This window comes from Podarcis raffonei, chromosome 6 (assembly GCF_027172205.1).
Source record: "Podarcis raffonei isolate rPodRaf1 chromosome 6, rPodRaf1.pri, whole genome shotgun sequence".
Taxonomy (NCBI): Eukaryota; Metazoa; Chordata; class Lepidosauria; order Squamata; family Lacertidae; genus Podarcis; species Podarcis raffonei.
Window position 1 is genome coordinate 56,176,772 of NC_070607.1, and position 26,861 is coordinate 56,203,632.

Below are 26,861 nucleotides of genomic sequence, written 5' to 3' on the forward strand. Positions count from 1 at the left end.
CTTGGTCTTACTGCAGTTAGTTCTCTTGCACTCTTCCTGACAGAATTTTTTTCCTATGTGCTACACTCTGAACTGGTTTGCACATCACTTTAAGCCATAGTTTAAATTACACTGGTTTAAAATGAACAAGCAACATGCGGGTGAAAAGGTCTCATTGGCTTACCATCATGGTTTGTCAAGAGAGAAACAAACCATAAGCCCTGGTTCACACATGAAAGCTAGCCAGCCTCTGGTTTGTTGCTTCCGCGGCACATTGAAGAAAGTAGCTGGGAGGAGTGAAGTGTTGTCTTTTGAGCAGCACGCGCCATTGAACATTAATGTGACATGTGAACCAAGCCTCTTTCCCGCTTGAGCATTTCACCACTACTTGCTCTTGCTTTATGTGATTGGTTTCAAGAAAATTTGAGCTCGTTTTGAACAGATACTGTGTGGCAGCACTGTCCTCAGTCTAAAGTGCCCCTGCACGTAGGATAGGAGTCGCTTATACCAGGATGATAGGAAAATTTGGTACAGGTCTGATGCACAGCCTGACCTACACTAGCCTTAGGTCGGAGATCAGCAAAGGCAGATGCAACCTTAGAAGGCCGTTAGGGTAAATAAAGCATCAGACATGACCTTGTTCCTAGTTTGTTTACTGTCAAGGAATGTTAATGTACATTCTTAAGTGTTCTCTTCATCCCTTTTCATTGAATCTTAGAGCTCTATGGGTTGCAAGAGACATAACATACATGTGTACAGTGGTACCTCGGGTTACATGCGCTTCTGGTTACAGACTCTGCTAACCCAGAAATAGTGCTTCAGGTTTGCTTCAGATAAGAACAGAAATCGTGCTCTGGCGGTGTGGCAGCAGGAGGAGGCCCCATTAGCTAAAGTGGTGCTTCAGGTTAAGAACAGTTTCAGGTTAAGAACGGACCTCCGGAACGAATTAAGTACTTAACCCGAGGTCCCACTGTATATCATACTCTATTTGGAGTGATAACATGTGGTTTCATCTGAACCCATTTCCTTGAGGAAAGTTCTTTCCCAAGAATTGTTAATAATGTTTTATGCATCTTGCTTCAAATTACAGAAGTTTATAATCAGGTTCTGTACAACTGTGTAGGTGTAATGTTGGAACTAAAGCTGTAGGCAGATACCAGGGTAGGCCAATGGAATAAATTATGAATAGGACTGGTACTAGATTGCTTATTAACCTTATGCAGATTTAGAAAATCAGTCCAAAATCTGTTCATGTGTGGAGTGTGGATTGGTATGTACCCATTACCACATTTTATTAGAGGGGGTCACCAACCTTTTGGGGACAGGGGACATATTTAGGTTCTTGAGAGAATTGCATGGGCACCAATTTGTCTGGCTGCTTCTCTCCTCCAGGTCACCTTTCCCCGCCCCCCAATAGAGTGCATGTGCACACAAAAACACAAACATGCTTTGGGTTGTATTCAAGAGAATGTTTTGTCAGTGCAAAGTTTTTCTTTGTGTAATTGGCCATTCTCCCCTCCCCTCCCCCCCAAATCTAAGGGTTCTTCCAACCTTTAGATTTCACATTGTGCAAATATTGACTACTGCCCATTATTTGCTTTTCTATGAGGTCCGGATAAAAATCAGATCCAGTAAAATTAAGTGATCCTCTTGAATTTGTGTCATTTTCCTTGGGGGTTCCCCCCCTCAAAAATAATATATCACTGTATAATTAAATCTTACATTGGTAAGCTGCACAGTATCACAGATCTGGTACTTGCAAGCACTACATAAACATTGATCCAAAGCATGGGTCCTCGTTTTGAGGGAAACCCTAGTAAAAATTAGGAAGAACCGTGCTTTGAACTCACATTATTTTGCCATGTCAGAGGCTTTGCAGGCACTGGGGAAGACTTCAGCAGTGTCATTGTAGCAATGGGCACCACATGGCAACTCCAGGTAGGTGTATGGAGTAAGTTTTAGCTGTGCGTGAGCTGTTCCATCCCTGAACTTGCTCTTCTGACTACACCTGGTTTCTTTGCATCTGTTGCAGCTCGCTTTCTCTATCCAGATATCTTCACATAATAGCTGTTGTTTTACAATGGCACAGAACATTTATCTGCTGTTTTACACAGCAAAACAAGATTTCAAACATTGCATCAAACCAAAATATGAGCAGTAGCGTTCAGTATTCCAGTCATGCTCATTCAGTCATGTGATCCTTTTTCCCTCTGTTCCTCAAAGACAAATTGATATACTAGGTAAGGAATTGCCTTCTACCTTGAAGAATGCTGTAACCTCTTTGACTCTTGGGATACTTTATCCAGCTTCAAGCAATAGGAGATTTCATCTAACACAGCCTTCAGCTGAAGTCTTGTGTTATGCTTCATTAATGACTCTTACCCTGATTTAGATGGCACATTCCCTCCAGGGTTGGTTCCTTCTTGCCATATTGCTTCTTTGGTACTGCAGTCTTATCTTAAGAATCTGTTCTGCCAAGTTCTGCTTTTTACTTATCTGTTTTGAAATCACAACTAACGTCACTCAATGTGGTGAGCTTTCATTAGGAAACACACTTTACACCACACACTGGCGATCCTTTTGCATTTCACTCCTAACTCTGGTATGGTGGGATTCCATTTAAGTAAGGCATCCTGGAAAAGCATCTCTTCAGATGCATTGTCAAAGCTTTGTTAGGAAGCCAGCGCTGTTAGTAAGCAGTTTTGTGGAATGGCAACTGGCCAACAAGTGAGTCACTGCCTGCCTTAGCTCACTGTCTGCCAGATGCCAGCTATGACACACGCACACCCACAAACCATTCTTGGAGAGAGAAATTCAGCCTCTCTGTCTACAGACACAATGCTTCTGTTGTTGGGAGTGCTAATATTCAGAGAACGGAGAAGAGTCTACAGTTCTTATGAAAGTAAAAAAGCAGGCTTGGGACAAGGAGTTAGTTGAAGTTTCTGTACTAGTTCAACTTTCATTTGCAGCAGAACATTATTTTAATATTTCTTTCTTGTTGAGCTTGCAGTGTGCAAAGTCCTGAACTAACTGGTTGAATCTAAAGTGGTTGATCTTTCCTTTTAACATGATGTTTGTTGATTGTATGATTCCTATTAAATATTTGAAAGCTTATGCCCCAAATTAAAGTATCTTCTGCCCAGATGGCCTAATGCTTTGGGAGCTTTGTCATCCTCCCAGAGTCTGATATGGTATATTGAAAGAATCCATGTGTTTAACAGTAGAAACAAATTCAAGCTTTCATGTTGTATGTTCAGATCATGTCAAAATTGCTGTCATGTTACTGTGGCTGTGTGAGCCATTAAAACAGGCCTCTCACACTTCCATTATCTTCAGATATGCCATCCTGCATGCTGTAGCTTAAGGTGTTGCTACTAAAGATATTTAGGGTGAGCAGGCTTAGCTTCCATTTTGATGGAAAAGTTGATTTTGGAGTCACCAAGAAATGGACTGAAGCCTTTTGCCCCTTAATTGAAGCCCCTGCTCTTAGCCTATAGGTAACTTATTTATCTTTGTTCACATTGCTCGAACTAGAAGGGAAAAGCAAAATAGCTGGATAGGGCAGTTATGGCTATCTAAAGTTATGGAGCCTATTGGTCTGTGTTAGTATTGGGGGGTTGCTTCAACAGATTTTAAATTCTGGATTGTTTCCATTATCAGGATCTTAGCATCTTTCTTGTTTTTTGCCCCCCCCCCCCGGTTTAATAAACAACTTGAATACAAACACATAAACTGTGTTGTCAGGAATGGTGCTGCTGTTGCACAAGATGAGCTATAAACTTGTTGAACAGTCAGTCTGTCTTGTTTAAATCTCCAGACAATAGGTGTACACTAAGAGAGGAGATACAACGAGGAAGCATTATGATTTGAAACCTCATTTTTAACAATGGTAATTTCCTGTTAGCACTGGACGGAGTTTTGCATCATTGCTTGTGTCAATAAGCAGAGTACATGTGTTTAGCTTATAACTTTGCAGGGCTGATATATTAAACCACTTTTCAGCATTTGATTAGGGCAAATGTTTTCTGTAATGAGATGCAGCTACTGTGTTGACAATTCTTATAATATTGGGTAGAAGATCTTGAGGGAGGTAGATGATAAGATGGTAGAACCCAGCCCTGGAAATGATGGGGCTACTTTTTTCACCATCTCATCTTAAACCAGGAAACAAGAAATCTGGAGGCCTCTTGAGTCCTAAGAATACTCCCATCTTGTAAGAACCATTGCTCATGTATCTTTTATCTTCTTTCCTGCCCCTCTTCCTAAGGAGCCCCCACCATTCTCTGTGTCAGCTTAGCATTTTAAGAGAAAGGGGAAAGCGATTTGATGTAGACAAAGGTTTGTATGAAAATATAATTCTGCTTTGTTAGCAGCCATCACACTCTAAAAGGCACTGCTTTTGTTTTCTTGTAACGTTGTGAAAACCTCATGTCGGATCGAGAGCTGCGGCCCTCACGACTAATCGCCTCTCCTTTGTGTTTTTAGATTATAGGGGCAATTAGTGTTGTCAAAACCTCTGGCAAGTCTCTTTGCTCTTGACAGGGTGTCAGTCCGACGGGCGCGAAATGGAAGGTGTTATAACTCTCCGGTAATTAGAATGCCTCCGATTTTGAAAATGCCAGCCAACGTGTATCAAGCTGGATGCACGGTGTAGTGGTGGGGGTTGGTGGGGAAGGGAGTTCAGATGGGGGATGCAGATGAGCAATTAATTACAGGCTCTCATTCAGAGCACATTGCAGGCTGATGAACAGCAAAGGGAAATTAGCGTGATGCTTGTCTCCTAGTGAGTGGGCATCAACTCCATTCTTTCTCATTCTCCTGGTACTGCTGCCTGAGTTTCTATGTTGATTTTCATTGCTACTTGCATGTTGGAACACCCATTCCGTTGGTTAGACAAAGCACAAAATACTAGTAGCAATGTACATCAGTGAAATACAGGTTGCAGAGGCCATGGTTTTGCTATGATAACAAGGCTTTATATTAACTACTCCACTATAATTTAGTGGAATACCTCACCAATGGCTTTTCCATGTTGTGCTGCCAGTATTATATTAGGTTTTGCAAAAGATTCTTTCAGGTGAATGTTGGAAGAACTTTGCAACTAACTGTGCTATATTGATGGACTAGAATCTCTGTCCAGCGTGAATAAGGTTAGACAGTCTGGATTTTGTTAGGGAGGACCAAGGGTCTTGCAGCTTTGCTTCATGGACTGATTCTGGTTAATGGTGCCTCTTTAGCAGTTTTGGAGCAAGCCCACAGCAGTTAATAATTAACTTTGTAAGTTGACTCAAAGTGACTTCTGGAATAACAAATGAAAATTTGGGCACCTCCCTCAAGCCAGCAACCTGAGTAAACAGATAAGACTTGCAACCTGCCCCAAAGGTCAGCAAGCTCCTGAATGCTTGAACCAACAGGACAGAAAGGGGGAGAAATTCCCTGGTAGAATTCCCTCTGCTCAGGTTCCTCCTTCTGAGTGAGGTATTAAACTCCTTGTAAAACTAAAGGTAAGATTGCCCTCCAGGTTGTCACACTTCCCAGGTTGATGGTGAGTTTGATCTGCTTCATGTGACAAACTGCAGCCTTTTCCATCCTGAGTGGTCCAGTGGAAGGGTGAAGACTATTCACTGCAATATCTTCATTGAGTTGTTCGATTTCAAACTGGGATGGAGGGGAGAGTGCATCCCTGACAAGGGACACAAGAGGGATGAGAGTTTCAGATTGCATAAGCTGTATCTCGTGTATATTCTGGAGGGGCTGGGACAGATGTTTTGAATGCACCCCAAATTTGAGCTATTTCTGGACATTCTTTATTCTTTCACAACAGTGCAATAGAGTGCTAATCCTAACTGGAAAGTTTATTTTCTCTACTTAAGAGAAAGGCATGGATGAAATGGAGCAATCATTTGCATTCCCTGATTAATTTGATTAAAGTGATTTAGATGCCCCTTTTCCTTTGCTCAGAGTGGTTTACAAAGCAGATGTATCTTTCCTCTCTTACTGAAGACAAAAGAAGGAACATCCTCTAACTTCAGCTGGGAGGTCGTTCCTTAGTTTCAGTGGCAACTGGGATAAAGGTCCTGGTCTAGGAAACCAATAGTCATTCTTCACAAAGTGTAGGCTCGTGGAGCAGGACATGATCTGACAAGGTGTGTGTCTCTATGTGTGAGTGTCATATCATTTCAATTACTCCCCACGTAGCCTAGGTCTGGTGAGTCCTTCATCATCTTCCACCTTCTAGGAACCATCTCTTCCCTTTGTATACAATTCAATACTTGGAGCATTAACTCCAAATGGTGCCTTTATTCTCCAAGACAGGGGTTCCAAAACTATGGTCCATAGACCACCAGTGGTCTGTGAGCTTCATTCAGATGGTCTGCAGCATGTTTGTGGATTTATGGTTGAAGACAGCAGACAGCATTTCCATCAAATTAAATTATTTACTTCTTTTATTGTATAACCATATGAATTCCATGGAATACAATAGAATGCAATATATAAGAAATAAAACAAGCAATAAAAATACAATACAGCATCTAGTGCAACAATTGGAACAACAGCAGAAAAATCATTAAGTGGTCCTCCAAGACCTTCAGCAATTTTCAATTGTGCCATGTGGGGTGCTGGTGGTCAGGGAACCACTACTCTATGAAGAATATTCCCGGTAATAGAGAATCTGCAGGCCTTTTGCAGATAGAAAAGACCCAGGAAACTTTATTTAGCCCGAAAAACTTTTATGCTAGTGAGAGTGGAATGCCTGCTCCAGAGAGCCCTCCATGCAGGAATTTCATTCCTAGGAAAATTGTGTATTATAATAGTCAAGCCTGTAAATTTTGTCAGCTGGTTCTGAAAGTCACTCTATTGTCACTTTTTACATGACAGAGTTCTTCATCTGTGGTGCTGAGAAAATGTGGGTATTCTTCAAATTCTCTTTGCAGTGAAGCCTGATGAATGGAATAGCTTTTTTAAAAGTCCCTTATTACTTCAGTGTTCTTCTAACACCTTTGCCATCTTCCCAGTGCTTGTCCAGTTGATTTCCTGCTTCTGATGCAAATGTCACTGCATGAACATACAGTTGATCACAGTGTGTGTGTGCGTCTGTGTTCGGATTTTTTGTGTTTTACCTTACACCAATGGTTTTCCATGCAGGAATTGCATGACAGTTGAAGCAACCTTCACTCTGAGAATAAGGTGTGGTTATTGTTCTTATTACTGCTGCTGCCACTATTGCTATTATAGCAATAATATTTAATATGCCACATTATTCAAAAAGGTGCACTGAATCCCTAAGGGATAGGTAGCTTGGAGACTGGTGTTTCTGTGCACTTGTTAACCCTTCTCCAGGAACATCAATTTAAAATATGTACTGACAGTTATTCAAGTAGAGCTCATCTCTTTAATACACCCTTCGTGAGCCTCTCTTTCCATACTTTCCACACCTGCACAAATCTGCACCTTAAACACACTTCACCCCCATTGATTTCTCTGTAGGCTCTTGCATCTTTCCTGGTCTTCTTCCACTCTCACTTCAAGCCAGAGGTGTGTGGAGTGATCCAATTGTGACCCCATGACCATGCGATTATTAAACCAGTCAATCAATTCCTGCCTAGATGGACTTATTTCCACTACTACTTTCCTTGTATGTATGGAGGTATGATAAGCAAAGTAGTCTTAGAAGGAAGGTGGAATAACTTGCTCACTACATTTATTCTCTCTTCCTAACAAGAGCACACTAATTTGTCACCTTATCTCTGCCCCCACCGAATTGAAACCTAGTCACATGGTAGACGAAAGAAATTATAGGATAGGTGCCATCAGTTCATTCTATGAGGGAATGCCATGCAAAACTCCTATGTCCATATTATTTTCTTTCCATTCTTGTCCAACACTAAAGCATTGAACTGAAAATAGAGGAACCTGCAGCAAAGAAGTACCATGAGTTTTAGGGATTGGGAATAAGCAGTATATGGATGGCACCCAGCTTTTATATTTTGTTACCTATGAAGCTAGAAATTGCTGCCTCTTTCCATAGCTAGTGTGTGAAGGTTGTGGTTAGATGGATGAGGCTTAATTAATGAACTGAGGCTTAATCGGGGTAAGACTAAAAGTGATGCTGATGGGAATTGGAGTGGCAGGTTTTCCTGTTGTGCTGTAGGACTCTTAGAGCAGGGATGTAGGCTGGTGCGTTCCTGGGTCAGTCAGTACTACTACGTCTATGATACACTGGCTGTACTTGTTTCCAGATGGTAAGAACCATTATCTATGCCTTTGTTACTTCAGATAATAACAAAGACTATGTTTGGTCTATATAGGTCTGTCCTTTCAGGCTGTTTGAAAGCTGTAGTGTGGAATGCTTTAGCCTAGCTGCAGGTGAGTGTAGGCAGGGAAGAGTTCCTGCATTTGGTTCTGAGGCAATTACAGTGGCTGCCAGTGAGTCTCCAAACCCAATTCAAGCTGTTTTTATTGACCTATATCAGGGATGGTCCAAAATGCAACCCAAGGGCCACTTAAAGCCTCTTCTGGTGCCCCTCTGGGCGTCTTTTGGCACCCCTCAGCAACATTTGACACCTTCCCCCTACAGCCCTTGAGATGCCTCCCCAAAGCTGGGTAAGCAAAGTGCTGGGCTTGAGGAAGGAGGTGTGATGGCTCTGACAGGGTCCTAGAGTCCAACCTTCTTCCCAAAGCCTAGTTAGGGCCTTCCCAGCTTTGGGAAGGAGCTGGGAGGGCTCTAGGAGCCTCACACCCTCCTCCCCAAAGCCTGCTGCCTTGCTTAGCTAGCTTTGAGAAGGCAGCGTGAGGGCTGGGTGTGTGTGTCCGATTTTGGCCTTCTGCTCCCCACTCTTCAAGCAACAAGGCAGTGTGGGGCCTGTGTTTTCTGTTCCAAAGTACTCTTGCGGCCCACTTGGTATGAAAGTTGGGCCACCACGACCTATATGTAACCATTCACAGCCTACTTATCTCACAGGTGAAGTTATATGGGGTACAAAGAAGCAGTTATTTAAAGTCATTGAATGTAGAAGTAAGAATTGTGTTGTAGTCTCGAGTGTAAGGAGGAAAAAAATTATGCTGATTATTTTTGGTTAGATTTGGTTTTCATTGTACTTCTGTATTAAATACGTTGTGAGATGCCTTGAGCAAATGTGAAAAGGCCAAATACAAATGCTTTAAATAACAGTTTGACACCACTCATATTTATCAACCTGATTCTACACCGATTTTTTTCTGAGCTAGGAGAAAATACCTAGAATAGTGGTTTTTGGATCTCTTAATGGTGGTTTGCAGAGAGCAGGCCACTTTCATCAGAGTTCTTCTGACTTTTGGTTTTCATTTTCAGCCTTGAGTTAAAACGTGTACCTTTAAATCCTTTTTTAAGGATTTAAGTTGTTGAGGGTTTTTACCCCAGGAAATAAACTGCCACATGGGCCGGATTAAACCGACCAGCGGGCCACATTAGGCCCCCCAAATGGACTTTGGACATGCCTGCTTTGGAATATCTCCAGGAGTTACATTGAATTGTGTAAGCAGCTGCATTAAGGCCATACAAATGTAAATTTTTGAACCCAGAAGAACTCCTGAGATTAGAGCAGGGGTTAGCAACCTTTTTCAGCCAGTCCACCGTCCCTCAGACCATGTGGGGGGCCGGACTACATTTTGAAGAAAAAGAAATGAACGAATTCCTATGCTCCACAAATAACCCAGAGATGCATTTTAAATAAAAGGACACATTCAGGTGATTGGACCACACCTGGCCCATGGGCCTTAGGTTGCCCACCCCTGGATTAGAGCCTTTGTTGTGTAAAGAATGCTGAGAATCATTATGACCCTCAACATCCTCACAGAACTTCTGTTCTTCAAAACTAGTGATTTAAGGTGATGCTGGGAAGGCCATGCCAGTAAAGTGGTGTGTGTGTTGGGCAAACTTCTCCTCTGCTCACCTTGGCCTGACTTCTTCCAGAAATAAATTGATAACCCTAATCTCCCTAATCCCCAAAGCACCCTCCTAATTTCCCCAAGCACCTACATTCCCTTCCTTATGATCAACCTTTGAGTTCCTTCTTCAAGTTTCCCTTCCAAGAGGGGTTCAAAAAAGTAGTGACAGGGAAAAGGTTCTTTCATAGCAGTGCATACCACAGCAATAATAACCTTTCAGAAGCTCTTCTTGTTGTGAGACTTTTGTGGGTGAGCTGAGAGTTTGTTTGGACCCTGGGTGAGACCTTTGTATCAATGTAACATTTTTATATGTAACTGTGTATTTTTGTAATACTTTTGTTTAAGTTGTCTGCTGTTGCTTTCATTTTCTGTACACTTCTTAGAGATACTTTAAATATATCCTCCTGGGCCGTGTTCAGAAAGTGGTGGTGGGGGATGAGTGTTCAGACCCCTGGGCTCTCACTTGTGGGGTGCCTCAGGGTTCTGTCCTCTCCCCCATGCTTTTCAACATTTACATGCAGCCGCTGGGAGAGATCATCAGGAGGTTTGGGCTGGGTGTTCATCAGTATGCGGATGATACCCAGCTCTACCTCTCTTTTAAATCAGAACCAGTGAGGGCGGTGAAGGTCCTGTGTGAGTGTCTGGAGGCGGTTGGAGGATGGATGGCGGCTAACAGATTGGGGTTGAATCCTGACAAGACAGAAGTACTGTTTTTGGGGGACAGGAGGTGGGCAGGTGTGGAGGATTCCCTGGTCCTGAATGGGGTAACTGTGCCCCTGAAGGACCAGGTGCGCAGCCTGGGAGTCATTTTGGACTCACAGCTGTCCATGGAGGCACAGGTCAAATCTGTGTCCAGGGCAGCTGTTTACCAGCTCCATCTGGTACGTAGGCTGAGACCCTATCTGCCTGCGGACTGTCTCGCCAGAGTGGTGCATGCTCTGGTTATCTCCCGCTTGGATTACTGCAATGCGCTCTACGTGGGGCTACCTTTGAAGGTGACTCGGAAACTACAATTAATCCAGAATGCAGCAGCTAGACTGGTGACTGGGGGCGGCCGCCGAGACCATATAACACTGGTCTTGAAAGACCTACATTGGCTCCCAGTACGTTTCCGAGCACAATTCAAAGTGTTGGTGCTGACCTTTAAAGCCCTAAACGGCCTCGGTCCAGTATACCTGAAGGAGCGTCTCCACCCCCATCATTCTGCCCGGACACTGAGGTCCAGCGCCGAGGGCCTTCTGGCGGTTCCCTCATTGCGAGAAGCAAAGCTACAGGGAACCAGGCAGAGGGCCTTCTCGGTAGTGGCGCCCGCCCTGTGGAATGCCCTTCCAGCAGATGTCAAAGAGATAAACAACTACCTGACATTCAGAAGACATCTTAAGGCAGCCCTGTTCAGGGAAGTTTTTAACGTGTGATATTTTACTGTATTTTTGGTTTTTATGGAAGCCGCCCAGAGTGGCTGGGGAGGCCCAGCCAGATGGGCGGGATATAAATAATAAATTATTATTATTATTATTATTATTATTATTATTATTATTATTATTATTATATTAAGGGGCATAAAAAAGGTAAAGGACCCCTGACCATTAGGTCCAGTCATGACAGACTCTGGGGTTGCAGCACTCATCTTGCTTTATTGGCCAAGGGAGCTGGCGTACAGCTTCCGGGTCACGTGGCCAGCATGACGTAAGCCACTTCTGGCGAACCAGAGCAGCGCACGGAAACGCTGTTTACCTTTCCGCTGGAGCGGTACCTATTTATCTACTTGCACTTTGACGTGCTTTCGAACTGCTAGGTTGGCAGGAGCAGGGACCGAGCAATGGGAGCTCGCGGGGATTCGAACCGCTGACCTTTTGATTGGCAAGCCCTAGGCTCTGTGGTTTAACCCACACAGCCACCCGCGTCCCATTAAGGGGCATAGAAGTGAAGTAAATCATATCACCATCATCATCTACAAGCAATAGCTTTTTCCAACGGCAAAGAAGTGGTATTATGGAGCCATCAGTGCTCAAGGTGTCTGTGTTTGTTTCAGTCTAACCTCAAGTTCAAAACTAGTTCAAGTTCTACAATATTTTGTACTGTGTTAAATTACCTGTAGAAAGTGAAGCAACAGAATTAGGGTGTCTGACAAATGATTTATTTATCTTTGTGGTCTTAAGATCAGCTTTTGCCCTGGACTTGCCTCACTGTGTTTGGTCTGTCATGGGTAAAAGTTGTAGGATTGGACAGACCAGTTTATCTCAACTCTAAGGTCGTGTCCTTGTGAAGTTTTGAGAGGGGATGTGCCGGGAGCCAGTCGGCCTGGCAGTACTTGTAAGTGTAACAAGCATCTTGCTCTTGCCCACATGCCAGGAACAATCAATGTAGCTGTACCTTCTTTCCCTGTTCTCCTACCTACACCCTTTCATTTGGGTATAGCATGTGCCATCATCCACTGTCCTTTGTTTCTGCAGGTTCCAGTGTCTGTGGCCATGATGTCTCCTCAGATGATCACCCCACAGCAGATGCAACAAATCCTGTCTCCTCCTCAGCTCCAAGCTCTGCTGCAGCAGCAGCAAGCAATTATGCTGCAACAGGTAAGACAGCCTGTGTTTGAGTGGCCTTCTTGTGACAGACATTTCATGTGATTTCAGAGGACCGACCTTTGTGTCTCTACATTTCTCGCATGCAAATATAATGTGTTTTCTGTTTGTAAATTCCGAGATGAGGCACTGATGTCCTGAGGCAGAGAGATACTTACCCAGGGTTGTTTAATGTGTCCTTGCTTAGGTGCAATGTAAGTCCTGGACAGCCACGTTCTACACTTTCTACTGTAAGAACTTATCCTCGCCCATGTCCTTTGCCTCTGAATATGGTTTAGCCACAAATATCTAGGCTAGCTGAAATTGTTTTAGTTTCCCCTTTGTAAATGGCAGCTCTTTTTTGAGAGGGGCTTGAATTGCCCTCCCAATGAACAGTTTAAAGATTGCTGTATCATAGGGGTCTCTCTCCAAAAAACATTAACAAAACTCTCTAGGTTTTTCTTCTTCTTCTTCTTCATGCTTTATTAGACCAGTGCTAGTATAGTGAAGAGTCTGTCCCCATCAAATGGATTTGGGAGTCAGGTCTTGTCGCAAGGTGGTGAGGTGTGGGTGTGTGCTTGTGTGGGGAGGGAATTTCTTTTCCCCGGCAACAAAATCGTACAGATTCATTGCTAATGCAACATTGTTAGTCTTCTCCTGCTCTGCCTTGGGAAATGTCTGGATACCTTATGACAACTGAATAATCATAATTGTACATTGCTATGCAATGAGATTAGAGTCTAGAAAGGCCCTTATTCCATTTTTGCCTCTTCCTCCCTGCTTTAGCTGTTCCCGTGAAATATTAAGAGCATTAACTATGAATAATTGCAGCAAGTTTGAAATAGTAAGTTGGATGTGTATGCCATTCTAATTGGTACTGAGTCAAAGTATTTGGCCTTTGGTTTTTGTAAATTTGGGGGGTTGGGGCAAAAGTGATCCTTGAAGATTGGATTGATGTTCAGGTGCAGGTGAATTTCAAAATTCGTCAAACTGCCTTAAAAACAAGATGTCAAGGTTTTCTTTTTCTAACAACACAAAGCTTTGCCAGCTGTTCTGCTTGTATTACTGGGATGGAATGCCCCATGGAAATAATACTGTGTCTTGATGTAACATCTTTCTTGGGGGGTGGGTTGGGGGGGGCCATTCATCCGTTGTGTAGCATTTGTTTCCAGGGACATTTTGTGCCAGGGATACACCCAGAGCACCAGGCTGCTTTTCAAAGTAGCTGCTAGGCTTTTTCAAAATAATAAAAATCAAAAGAAACTCTCCCAACAACCACATTGTACTTAAGGTAAGATGAAAATTCTTGAGTTTAATCTGCATCCTGGAAAGTTGCCAAATATCTCCATAAACACTTTCATGGAGAATGGACAGTTCTGCAGATGTGAAGATTGCGGGATATTCAACCAGCGCTTAATTCAAATATTCCTTGTGTTAAAAGACTTGGCACCCAAATCAAGGATGTATCAAGAGTGTTTGGTTGGTTTTGTTGTCTGAACGTGGGCTTGTAGTTCAGCTCTCTCCTTGCTAACCATGAGCTATAGCAAAGACCTAGTTTGACTTTTTGTGATGTGCTGACCAGGTCAATGAGAAATTTAAGAAGATAAGATGAATTAAGGGTGCTCTTATCCAACTAAATAAATTAAGGTACTCTCACCACTAGGAATTACTTTGCAGCTGCACATAACTGGAGAGCCTTATTCCAATTAAGATATGTATTTTGACCTAACGCTTTGTCTAGCTGTTCCTCTTTGCTGCTCTGAACCACATTTGCTTGCCCCCTAATTTGGAATTGAGTGTTTGAATAAAAAGTCAGCCTTAGCAGCTTGATCTGGTACTTTTACAGACAGACAGACTTTGCTTGGCAAAAGGAAAATGCTTTCTCTCTCAGTTACGAAATAGTTAGAAGAAGGGAGGAGATAATAAAATCCCCCAACAAAACACAACTGTTTTGATAAACACTTTCTCTAGGGAGGGGGAATGAACAAGAAAACACAGCATCCTCCACACCCTTCTTCCTGCCTTCAGTACCTGTTTACTTCATACAAGCTGATAAGAAGTCAAGGTTGGCCCCAGGGAAAGAACAAAGGGTAAACACTAACTTGGGTGGGGTCCTTCCTTCTCTGAGCCTCTTTGGAGCCAGATAGAGAAACATGTTTGACTGCAAATTAAACAGCCTAGGCCGGAATAGCTGGCATTCTCCACAAGAAGAAAACCAAACATCACACCTCTCACCTCTTGACCCAATGTTCTCAGAATCCCATACAGAGACCAGGTTTTGATTGGCTTTTGGGTAAACAGGGAGGCTTTCCAAACCTGTTCAGCAGACATAAAGAGAAAAGTTTCTGCTGTCAGCACTGTCAACTACAAGCTGATAAGGACTTTCCCAGAATCCCCAGGGGCATTCCTCAGGAGCCAGCTTTTTTTCCTAGTGTTGAAGAACCTGTGTCTACCTCTCCTGTGGTTCTGGCCCCCTCCTGTGGAAAACAAACCAAATTTGTAGATTTAGAAGGGCACAGTGTATTAAATTAGAATTGGCATCCCTTTGAAAATCCCTGTATAATACCACTCAGCACACAATGAGCATTACCCTTTATCCAGGAATCTTAGGTCACATTGTAGAGTATTAAGTGTTTATGTGCAGTATATACTGGCATGCCTGTTTCATAGATAGCAGAACAGAGACGCTAAGTAGAAGTGAGTTATGATACCCCAGAGCCCCAATCATTTAAAAGCCGCACTCTCATTTTCAAGTTTTTGAGGTGTAATTTTTTTTAGAAAAAAATAAATTGTACTTTTAGGAATTTATTTTATTATTTGCATTTTTATGTAATAAACCCAAACTTATGCTTCTTATAATCCATGTCCAGGACACCCAGAAACAAGGGCAAGTATTTTTAGGGCAGGGCAATTTATTTTCCTAAGATTAAAATAAAATGTATGTTTGTGAGTATTTACAATTTAAGAACTGAGCAACTTGCAAAGAGTACATCATACATAGTATACAAATGTAACCAAGCCTTACTACATGCCATTGCATTAGCTTGCATTCATCCTTGCTAGATTGTAAGCATCTTGGAGGCAGAGACATACGAGTGCCAAGTGCCTTTGGCATGCTATAAATTGCTCTTTTCACTCCCTGCTGATCTTCAAACAGGAGACAAAGATCTGGTGTGTTTTTTTAGAGAGCCTTTGAAACTCTGAGTTTGGCACACACAAAATTTGGCTTGCTTTATTAATTTAATGTATTGATTTCTGAGTTTGTTCTGCCGTTTTGTTTACTTTTCGTATTATGGATTTTAAAATTTGTTACAGCTTGTCTTTAGGCTTAAAGACACAATGCTAATGTTTTAAAAAGCAAAACAGGTAACAGTTTCACCTTTTTGCTTCTGATGTGACTGTAAAACATACTTTGGCTATTTTGACTTTCTTCTGTAATGTTATTATTCATTCATAATATTTGCATGCAAATTGTGCAAGGGGAGCTTGGAGAAACTGCATGTGTGAAACTGCACTTAGAAAGTACTTAACATACAATGATTAAACCAACTGAACAGGGTGAGCATGAAGTTGGGGTGCTAAACAGCTCAGGACAAGGACTGCCCCTCTGCATGTGAATTGACCTAGACCCTGTGATCATCATCTGAGGTCCTTCTTCATGTGCCTCTTCCATGAGAGGCCTAGAGGAGACAACCTAAGAGCAGACCTCCCAATTTGTGGAATACCCAGGGAGACTCACCTGGCACCATCATAACATATCTTTAGGCATTAGGCAAAAACTTTCCTCTATAACCAGGCCTTTTGCTTTTAACTATCTGTGGTCTTTTAGAAGTGGGGAAGTTGTTTTTATTGTATTTCTTTCCCCCCTTTTTGTTTTAATTATCTATGTGTGGAGGTGGTAGTGTCTGTCTGTGTCTTCGGTTCTATGTTGCTTTGGGTTACCCTGGACAAGATAAAATGACTAACAAGTTTAACGATGATGATGATGACAGTGATGATGACAGTGATGATGAAGCAATACAATGCATAACCAAATAACAGACAAATTGCTTGATATAGTAAGATAAATATATGTCTGTTTCAAATGAAGTAAGCTCATTCAACTCTAAACCAGTTAGTCTCTGGTTGTACTGGACACAAAAATACGCAGTTTCCTATCTCTCCCTCTTTCCCATTTATCTCGCCCCAGATGGTGTAGTGATGGACAGGAAGAGGTTACAGTCTGGAGCTCATGTAATTCAGTCTGTTGAATCATATTCTTTCAGTTCTGGGAATTCTCCTTTAAATTTTTACATGTATTTGCCACACCTTTTAGAAAAATATTACATTTGGCTATCTGTTTCCATTGCAAGACTCTTTGGAGGAAATAATTTCCCTGTCTTCTTTCCTTGGTTTTTTCTTTCCCCTGTAAACAAAAGATTTGCAATTGCTATAGTCTTCTCTGTCTCTGCATAAGCAGGAAGGTGACCTGCACAACCACCAGATTCTGCTGCTTTACAAATGATGATTTAACATCAAACCTTGTGGAGTTAAGCATGCCTTACTCTGGGTGTTGCTGGCATGGAAGAAAGAGCCTAGTTTAAATGGCTCACATTTTAAAACCCACAATTCTCAGGAGTTTTGGAATCTCCCAGCATTCCAATGCAATACTTACAAATAATGTCACAATTCTTAGCCACATGATATCAATCTAGTGTGAAGTGCTGGGGAAACCGAAGCAGTTTTACAAGTGCCAGTGTAATCCAGTTCACAGAACAAGAGAGAGATATTAGTGGAATACTGGGTTTCTTAAACAAGTTAATTTCTCAACCTCTATTTGAATACATAAAATGGGAGTGCCAGTGAGCTTCAAATGATCTTCGTGAGGATGGATGAGCTGTACAGAAAATTGTTATACTAAAAGTACAACAGAAATAAATAGCTTTCTTCCACAGACTCCTCATGTGATCCTGTTCAAATCACCTGCTTCTTGGGAGCTATTGTAAATAATGCCAAACATATATGTAACACCTTGTCAATGTGCTAACACAGGCATAGGTAACCTTCGGCCCTCCGGATGTTTTGGCCTACAACTCCCATGATCCCTAGCTAACAGGCCCAGTGGTCAGGGATGATGGGAACTGTAGTCCAAAACATCTGGAGGGCCGAAGATTGCCTATGCCTGTGCTAACATTTTAGGAAATTGTGAGGCCCAGATATATAATTCTCAATCACTCTGCCCTTTTTTAAATCAAACACTGACCTCATTCACATATCACTTTAAACCATAGTTAAGCAAAACTAGAGTTTTAAGGTGACAGTTCAGTGTGCTGTGTATGCTACTGAAATGGTGGGTGTTTCACTCCTACCCCACTCCTTCTGCCACCATGCTCCAGAAGCTAAGCCATGGTTTGGCCTAGTGTTAGAATCTGAACCCGGGCTCACGATTTATTTATTTCCAAACAAGCCAGGGGCTGTAAGCAAGGTTTGTTCTTAGCTTCCTACTTGTGATTTATTTGGGAGAACAGGAGCAGGGAAGGAGTGAAGCACCTTCAATTTCAGCAGTGTGCATGAGCAGCAGTGGGTAACCTTTGGTCCTCCAGATATTGCTGAACTACAATAAGCCCCAGCAAGCATGCCCGGTGGCCCAGTAGGTGTCGTAGTAATTTAGCAACATTTGGAAGACCACAGGTTCTCCACCCCTGGTTTAAAGTGATGTGCAAGCAAACAACTAATGGTCTCATTTCCTCTCTATATTCTTCCCTCATGCCTCTTCCTCAGCTGCAGGAATACTACAAGAAGCAGCAGGAGCAACTTCATCTGCAGCTACTGACTCAGCAGCAAGCTGGAAAGCAGCAAGCCAAAGAGGTGAGTTTGGCCTCTGTGTACAGAAATGCACTGCTGTTTGCATGAAGACTTCTGCAGAAAAGTGAGTTCAACTTGTTTATAAAGGGGGGGGGGCAACTTCAGAAATGTCTTCTGGGAATGGTAGATGAGTGGTGCATTATTCCTCCTTTAAAAGAACAGACTGGCCAATTGTGTAACTTCCTATTTGAGGGGGGGGGCAGACTGTCCTTCCTTATTCTATGAAGCAAGCTAAATTTTCCTATTCTTTTAAAAAGAACTTACTTTTTTTTTTTAGAAATAAATTCTCCTGGATCCCCAGTAATTGTCTGGGAACCTGTTGCTTGTTCAAGACACTTATCTGCAACTGCAAACATATGATTTTCACTTCAGGAATCAAAAATCATAGATATTTGCCGCATCCCTGCTATTAGCACTCCTGCCAGAATCAACATCATAATACTGAGTGCTGTGAAAGCATTCTTTGGCAGTTGTGCTGCTGCCTTGAAAGCACACGTTGCAGTGTATGATAACCTGGAAAATCTGATATGCTTGTCACAATAGCACAACCCACAGAACTTATTTCTGGGCTACCTGTTAGTTCTAGGGAATAATAGAGTTTCCAGGATTCAAATGTCCATATCTCAAACCCTTCTTAACCCTTCTCCAATGAATTTCTTCAGCTTTATATTTGCATAGTTAATTGTGTTGTGATTGGGCCAGATAATTAAAATTCTAGATGCAACGAATTATTTTAGCATTTTCCACAAAGGTTTGTGCGAGGACAAGTGGAGAATGATTCAGCTATATTGATGTTTCTAAATTCCAGGATTATTATTTTTTGTGATATTTGATAGAGTTTATTTCCCCCAATATTTACTGAAGCACCATGAATTTCAGCTTGTTGTGAATTATTGTGATTAACACCATCATCATCGTTATTACTATTATAATCACTATCATCGTTATTTAGTTGCCTATTTCAAAAATAGTTTAGGCGATTTACAAACAGAATAAAAATATGGAGTTAAAAATGTAGCAACCATCAGTATGCTAACAAAACAATAACCTCAAGCATCACAGCAACAGCAAAGTAGCAGCAGTATATGGGCCACAACAACCTTTCTCAATCGACCTTAACCTGTATCGTCTGTGTCAGGGAAGCCTGATTGGAGAATATTCTGTAGCTGAGGGGCCACAGCTAAAAAGGGCCTCTCCCATGTCACCACTCTTCAACATTCTTTACATTAAAGATGGAAGTTTATCAAGTTCTTCAGTTAGTGTTGGATTGATAGAGGCACTAGCTCAGCAGTACTGTTCTGTATACTCTCCCAAACAGATGTTGATTCTTCCTGCTGTGTCACTGGTGATGTGTGCTGCTTCTATTTATTGTTAGTTTCTTCCATTCTCTGTTGCAGTAGCTTCCACCACAAAGCCATCTGGCATAACCAAAATTATGAGCAGCTCAGAATCACTATTATTAAGGACTGTATGGTCACCTTATGATTTAGCCACATATATATATATATATATATATATATATATATATATATATATATATATATAATGGTTGGATAGCCAGTGCTTAACCTAGTTTTGATATCTGGAGGGGTGACTTTTTTGGTCATATGATGCTTAAGATAATCTCTGAAACAGTAAAATGCTATTGATCAAAGTATGGCTGATGTTACTTACTTTTTCCCTAACTTTAAATATGTGGGAAATAGTCTGTTTGCTTATTTATTGGTTGATTTAAATTTATACCCCTTCCTCAAGGTTTAGAGTGGGGATTCAGAGCCAGGTTACAAATCATATTGAATTATATGTCATTCTCCTCCTCGCCCCCAGCTGGGTTTCTTTTTCAAAATCTGCCTATGCAGAAAGAAGAAATGCAGGAATAGCCTTTTAATCTTTCCCCCTTCTGTTGAAAATTCCCCCTTCCAACTCCTTTTTCCTCTCAGAGTGGGAAGAAATAAATGTACCTCAAATCTTTTCCCTTGTAGGGGAAAAAAGGATATTGGGGGGAGGGAACAATTTTCAACAGCCAAAAAAACCTGGAGAGGAAATAGTTTAAAAGGTGAAGGTCTGTGAAGGCAGATTGTTGCCACCATTGCTACATTTTGTTATTAGGGGAGGGGGCAAGAACTACACACAACTTGGTGTCATGTGCAGCTTGGCCATAATGCCACCAGAAAACAAGCTTATTTATGAGCACTATCCAGTAGAAGTTAATAACTCCTCTTAAATTCTATTGATTTCAGTGGGAGAACTCAAACTCAGGCTTAAAGCTCTTCTGTTGAAGTCAGTGGGACTTGAAAGAGTTTTGCCTAGAGCTAGATCATAACCATAAATTTTATGTATGTTCTTACACATTTTTCTGCATTTCCCAGGTTCCGATATTTTATGTAGAATAATATGCATGCTTTCAAGCCTAGTTTTGCATCTGTTTGGGCTAGGGGGAAAAACACACACAAAGCTAAGACTCTCAAGGTATAAATTCTGCACTTGCATGGAATATGTTGCCTATTCAGAGCCCATTGCCCAGTTGGCCTTTTCTTCCTAATTTATTGAATTTATTCTATATCTGTTCTATACCTGTCTATAGTTGTTTCTAATAATATTAACTCAGCACTTTTGAAATCAGCACCTTTATTCCCTCATGCCCAAATGTCTATAAGAAGTGCAGTAATTGAGGAACTGAGAAATCAGAGTTACTCGTCCAAACACATACCGCAAGCCGACAGCAGAATAAGAAGAAACTCTGAATCTGAGACGAGCATCTGAATTTTGTGGCACCTGTTTTGTTTTGATTTGCAAAGTGCTGCTTCCTTTAGTTGAGCAACATTTTTATTTTGGCAGGTATGAGTTAATCTTGTCACAACCAATGTGGACAGCAGTATACAGTGTACTCAGGCCAGTAATGTTATGTTGTTGTTTCTAGTAGTGTATTTGGAATGCGAAACCAGCTGTCCCTGTTCTTACAAACCTAGTTCCTTTTATGCTTCCAGAAAACTTGAGAGGGAGAAAAGCTTTCAGACAGAGCCTCGTCTCTGGCAGTTGCCCCAGTGTACCAGATGATATTGCATGAGGGGGCAGCACATGAAGATTGGCCAGCGAGTAACCTAGGCGTCAGATTAATGAAGTGCTCCTGTCAGTCCAGAGTGTCACGCTGAAACTCCTCTTGATGTGCTCATAAATCAAAGTGACGGTGCCTGTTACCCCAGTAGCTGCACCCGCTCAGCTGCGTCTAATGTAAACAGAGTGCAGACAAAATGCATTAAGGAACTCAAACCCCGTCGCTAGGGAAAAGATCAGGGATCAAGGGTGTATAGGGTTGGAGCAGGAAGAGGGAGGGTTGGATTTGGGGATTGCACCCTAACAGGAAACCTTCCCTATGTGCCTCCGTCTCTGAGAGAAGGAAAGATTGGAAAGGCCCAGTGGGTGCTAGTGACTGGCAGAGTAAGGTTCAGTAATTACTTTCTTTGTGTTTAAGATTTTTATCTGTGGGCCGATAAGCTTCATACTTCATTGGTTCTATCAAAAGTACGCAGTGGATGACCTCCAAAAGTGAAAGTGTCCAGAGAAACCCACAGACTCTGGCAGCAGCACGTCAGGGGAGGCTGAGAGGGAGCTGGTAGGCAACAGCAGAAGGAAACTTTATTTTTTTAGTACCTGGTGATCAGGGAAAGATGTTTGAGGAACGTGGCTTATTAGAAGAAAGGCGGGAAGAAAGACTGAAGTGCATTTAATGGGCTATGCCATTTTACAAATGCGGTGCCCATTGTTAGGCCTGGCAAACTAGCAAAGCTTTCATATCTTTTAAGCGTAACTTGAACTCAATTTCCTGTGATAATATCTGAAAAACAAGAATTCCATTACATGCATTACTGTGCCTCATATTCAGTATTTTATCTGAATATTAAAACTGATAACTCTCCTCCCAAAGGTTTGGGGTGAGTAAAAAAAGGGGGGAAATAAAACAAAAAATAACCCACCAACAGACTAAAACATTAAAAAATTCACTGACATTTCCCCACCCTTTCCTAATTTAAGCCTCAAAGTCCAGCCCTAAACAGTAAGTCCTCGCAAAGCTACCATAAAGCAATCAGTTTTGGATTTTGTTGACTCTATAATTGGAGTAAGGTTTGTAATTGGTGTGAGTAGGGAGCCACCAAGAATGCCTCTCTTCACATCATCTATGCTGTCTGAACCTGATGAGTAGATGTTGTCAAAAAGAGGGCACCTTTGGTGGATGTCTGAGATTATATTTGGAAATGCGTCAAAAGGCCATTTTAAGGTGTGCTTGCTGTATTCCCCAAAACTAGATACAGTGGAACCTTGGTTCTCAAACGGCTTAGTTGACGAACAGATCGGCTCCTGAACGCCGAAAACCCAAAAGTCAGTGTTCCGGTTTTCGAACTTTTTTCAGAAGCCAAACATCCAACGCGGCTTCTGCTTGAGTGCAGGAAGCTTCAGCAGCCAGTTGGAAGCTGTGCCTTGGTTTTCGAACATTTTGGGAGTCGAACGGACTTCCGGAATGGATTAAGTTCAAGAACCAAGGTACCATTATATCTAATGTGGTTATTATATTGGTCCTTTCCATACTAGTAATGAAAACAGTACTACTGAGTATGGTGATAGCACATTACCGACTCACTCATTGTAGACAAAGGCACAATCCAACAGGAAATTTTGTATGTGCTAGCCTCAATGAAATAAATGGAAGCTGCAGAAGAGCACAGCAGTATTCTTGTTCAGCTTGCTTTCATTTCAAAAGAGCTTATGCAGGAGAACTTCCCAGAGGATTACGTCTGCAGGTGCCTCCTGGAAAGCAAGTGTATTTTCATAGTTTCCTGCGCTGACATTTTTGATGGTGTGGAAAGCAGCTTTAGAACTTATTTGTGAGTAAGGACTCTAGGGAGGAGGATAAATTTTTGTTAGCTTGAATTGGAGGCTTGCAACCAGGGGATTTGATATCCAAGCTTCTGTTAGAAGCTTAAATGAAACTAGCTAAAGGGTTCAAACAACCATTTTAACCCAGCTCTTCTCCCAGTGGCAGGAACTCCATATATGATGACGTGTTCCATCCCCAAATTGTTTTAGGAGTTCCAAAAAGCTATGCTCTGATGCAGGGGTCAGCAAACTAAGGCCCGGGGGCCGGATCCAGCGCAATTGCCTTCTCAATCCGGCCTGCAGATGGTCCGGGAATCAGCATGTTTTTACATGAGTAGAATGTGTCCTTTTATTTAAAATGCATCTCTGGGTTATTTGTGGGGCATAGGAATTCGTTCATTTCCCCCTCAAAATATAGTCCGGCCCCCCACAAGGGCTGAGGGACAGTGGATCAGCCCTCTGCTGAAAGTTTGCTGACCCCTGCTCTAATGCATTAGTTACTCTGTTGCATGCAAAACATGTCCTGACAATCCATTTTCTAAGGAGAGGTGCTTACACTCCTGGATTCTGTTGCAGCCTCCTGCGCTCATTCATATGGTCCTAGACTTCATTGCACCTTCTATTTATCCCCACTTGTCCCACAGCCACGAGTCACTCCATTCTCAGTGCCTATGAGATCCCATTTCAGTGTGGGCCTGTAGAAAAGCTATGCAGCTGAAGCCATTTCACCTGCTGGTTACTCACTGTTCCCTTGTCCCCATCTGTTATCCTCCAGACTCCCGGAACCTACTATAAGGATGCTTGGGCTCAATGACAAGTCCATGAGGAAAGATACAGAGGACTGTTGAGTTATGAAGTGAAAGCAACATGCCCTGGGGATCCTAATGACTTAATCCGTTCCCAATTTCCTTCTGTTTTACAGCCTGGAAGTTGAGTGAATGGGGCAGTGTTCAACTGCTCTGATGTAACAGGCAGAAACCTGTGCTCACAGAAAGGCCTGCCAGGGAGTGGGGAAGCAAGGGAGGGGAAAAAGCAAACTCCAGTCTGTGTGATACTGCTACAGATTTTTTACATGGGAGCGTTCTAGGATCTCCTCCCACACCCTTAGGCCACTCAGAGTGCATCTCACACACATAAATTTTTTTAACATGAATGACTCACCCTTCCTTGCTTGTCTGCCTGCAGTACAGTCTGTAGGGGATGCCTCTTCCCAGTTTTGATGCCCCTTGGCTGAGACAGACCGCCTGGTGATTCATCAGTTAGGAATTTTATCCAAATTGAAAATGAATGGACTTGCCTTGATGTACTCTTCAATGATGTATTCTATTCTGCTCTTCAGATAGCTACCAAATAAATGCTTCAAAGATTAGATGGAGGACAAAATGGATATTTTAGGATCTGAATCTTTCCCATATTTTGCCAGTTCCTGCTTCTCTGAGGCCGCCTTGGTTTATGCTACTGTGGATCTCTCTCTACCTCTTAAATTTATCCATTTAAATATTTATAAGCAATACTTGCATAAGAATAGAAGAAGGCAGTGTACAACATACAAGCATAATGTGGTCTTATCTGCCAGCTGAAGTACACATACTTTAGTAGAGGTAGTATGAAGAACCATAGCATTGTAAAACTGAAGAGTTGGAGGGAACCACAAGGGTCATCTAGTCCAACCCTCTACAATGCAGGATTTTTGTTTTGCCCAGCATGAGACTCAAACCCATGACCCTGAGATTAAGTGTATTATTCTCTACCAACTGAGCTGTCCAGCATAGGGTTATGGTGAGAAAGGGGCCACACATTATTCTCTCTTACATATTGTCATTTGTTACAGTTCTGTTTATAAAATAAATCAATGGCTGTAGTTGTGCTCCTATTTCTGCCATCTCATTTTACCTGTGTGTTTTTAGATTGTGATTTTATGTTGTGATCCGCCTTGAGACCTCCAGGTATAGGGTGGTATACAAATTTAATTAACAACAACAACTTCCAAACAAATCTTTAATAAATGTTTTAGGAAAATCATTACATAAATTATTTTAATAATAATATTCAAACTATTTGCATTTGAATTTAATCCTTTCATTTTGCCTCTTGGGCTTTCCTTTTAAATCACCTCAATTAAAAATATTCGAGAAGAATCTTATTCTTAGCTTTGCCACAAACTCCCCATGAAATCATGGGCAGGCCATTATTCTTCTCACTGAAATTAATGGGCCTCGTCTTGTTGGAGTCAGTGTACATGGATGTCAATGGGTTGTGGTTAAGGCCCACAGTCAGCTAGAGTTCTTGAATTTTAAGATCATTTAGTGCTGTTAATTTCTGACACTGAGATTGATTCTCCATCTTAACATTAATTTTTTTTACATTGGATTAACCCATTTCCCGCCTCTAATAGGAAGATAATGATGAGCATTTGTGACACATTTTGCAAAACTTTTTCTAAATTATGGCCCATATTTGTGTCGCATTCCATTTTCTCTGAAAAGCCATGCATAAACAACCAGATTTCTATGTGTCATTCTGTATGAGAGGTGGAAAAAAAGTTTATATTAGAGTATATTTCCCTCTGCCAATTTAATTAATATATCTTTAAAAAAACACACACCTGTATTCCTTGAGACCAGCAGGAGCCCCAGATCCTGGGCATTAAAGTTTCAGGAGTAGATATGGCCCAGATGGTTGTGTGTTACTCCCTAAAGTCAAACCATTGTCTTTAAGAGTTTCCCAGGTTATGATGCTCTAGCCTGCAAGCCTTTTGTGTTGCTCATAGGACCTCAATCCATTGATGCTGATGTATGCTTCGGGTAGGCAGATACAACTGAGAAACAGAGATTCTGCTTCTTTATGCACAATTCAAACGCACAGACTTTGTGGAAATGCTCATCTGGCAGAGAGACTCAGCATTTTCACTGCTCTGCCAAGCAGGCTCGCTCTCTTCTCTTCCGCCACCCACCCCCTTCGTTCTGCTGCTATGATAGATCAAAGGCTTTCTGTCTTGGTTATATGCTGTGTGGCCACTGAGGACAAGAGATCAGGACTGTGAGCTGTGCTGGCTGAAAGCAAGGCTGATGCTGGGATTGGGCTGCTTATGCAAGACCCCAGAGAATCCTGGAAGGCCTGTGCTACAGGGTTGAAAGTAATGTGTTTTGATTTTTTCCTTTTGTCTTCCAGCAGCCATTAGGGAATAAGCAGCTGGCATTCCAACAACAGCTACTGCAGATGCAGCAGCTGCAGCAGCAGCACCTGTTAAACCTCCAGCGACAAGGGCTGGTCAGTTTACAGCCAGGACAAGGCACCGTTCCTCTGCAGACCCTTCCACAAGGTAATTCACATAAGCTTCCTTGCTTTTTTAGTGCCAGAGGAGGTAACCCATGCACCCAGAGCAGCAATTAGCACAGCCTGTTGGTTTTCTGTTAATTTTAAGAGCTGACTGTTTGAATGCACGTGGGGCCTAACATTTGGCATGCTTTGGGTTTTGTTATAGAACAGACATCAATAACGCATTATTGGACCAAAATGTAATGTGCCTGATCTGATTCCTGTTCCAGGAGCTGTGTTGCTGTTAACGGGAGAAAGCTGGGGCCTAATATTTCATTTTTACCTTTCGTGCATAACACAGGGATTGCCCGCCGGTGGAAGCTTCACTGTGATGTTGCTACTTTCTGTCTGCAAGAGGGG

The 26,861-nt window shown here is 42.1% G+C and overlaps 1 protein-coding gene across 7 annotated transcripts in view; it reads left to right on the forward strand.

Annotated features, from left to right (window-relative positions):
- The window catches only part of FOXP4 (forkhead box P4), a 144,304-nt gene that overhangs the window by 79,069 nt on the left and 38,374 nt on the right, over positions 1 to 26,861 (forward strand). For 5 of the 7 annotated variants that reach the window (XM_053393115.1, XM_053393111.1, XM_053393118.1 and 2 more), the window contains 3 exons: positions 12,360 to 12,482; positions 18,228 to 18,314; positions 26,355 to 26,505. In XM_053393115.1, coding sequence (XP_053249090.1) covers positions 12,360 to 12,482; positions 18,228 to 18,314; positions 26,355 to 26,505 — 361 coding nt within the window. The remainder of the gene's footprint in view (positions 1 to 12,359; positions 12,483 to 18,227; positions 18,315 to 26,354; positions 26,506 to 26,861) is intronic. The other 2 variants (XM_053393117.1, XM_053393114.1) reach the window with 1 other exon arrangement.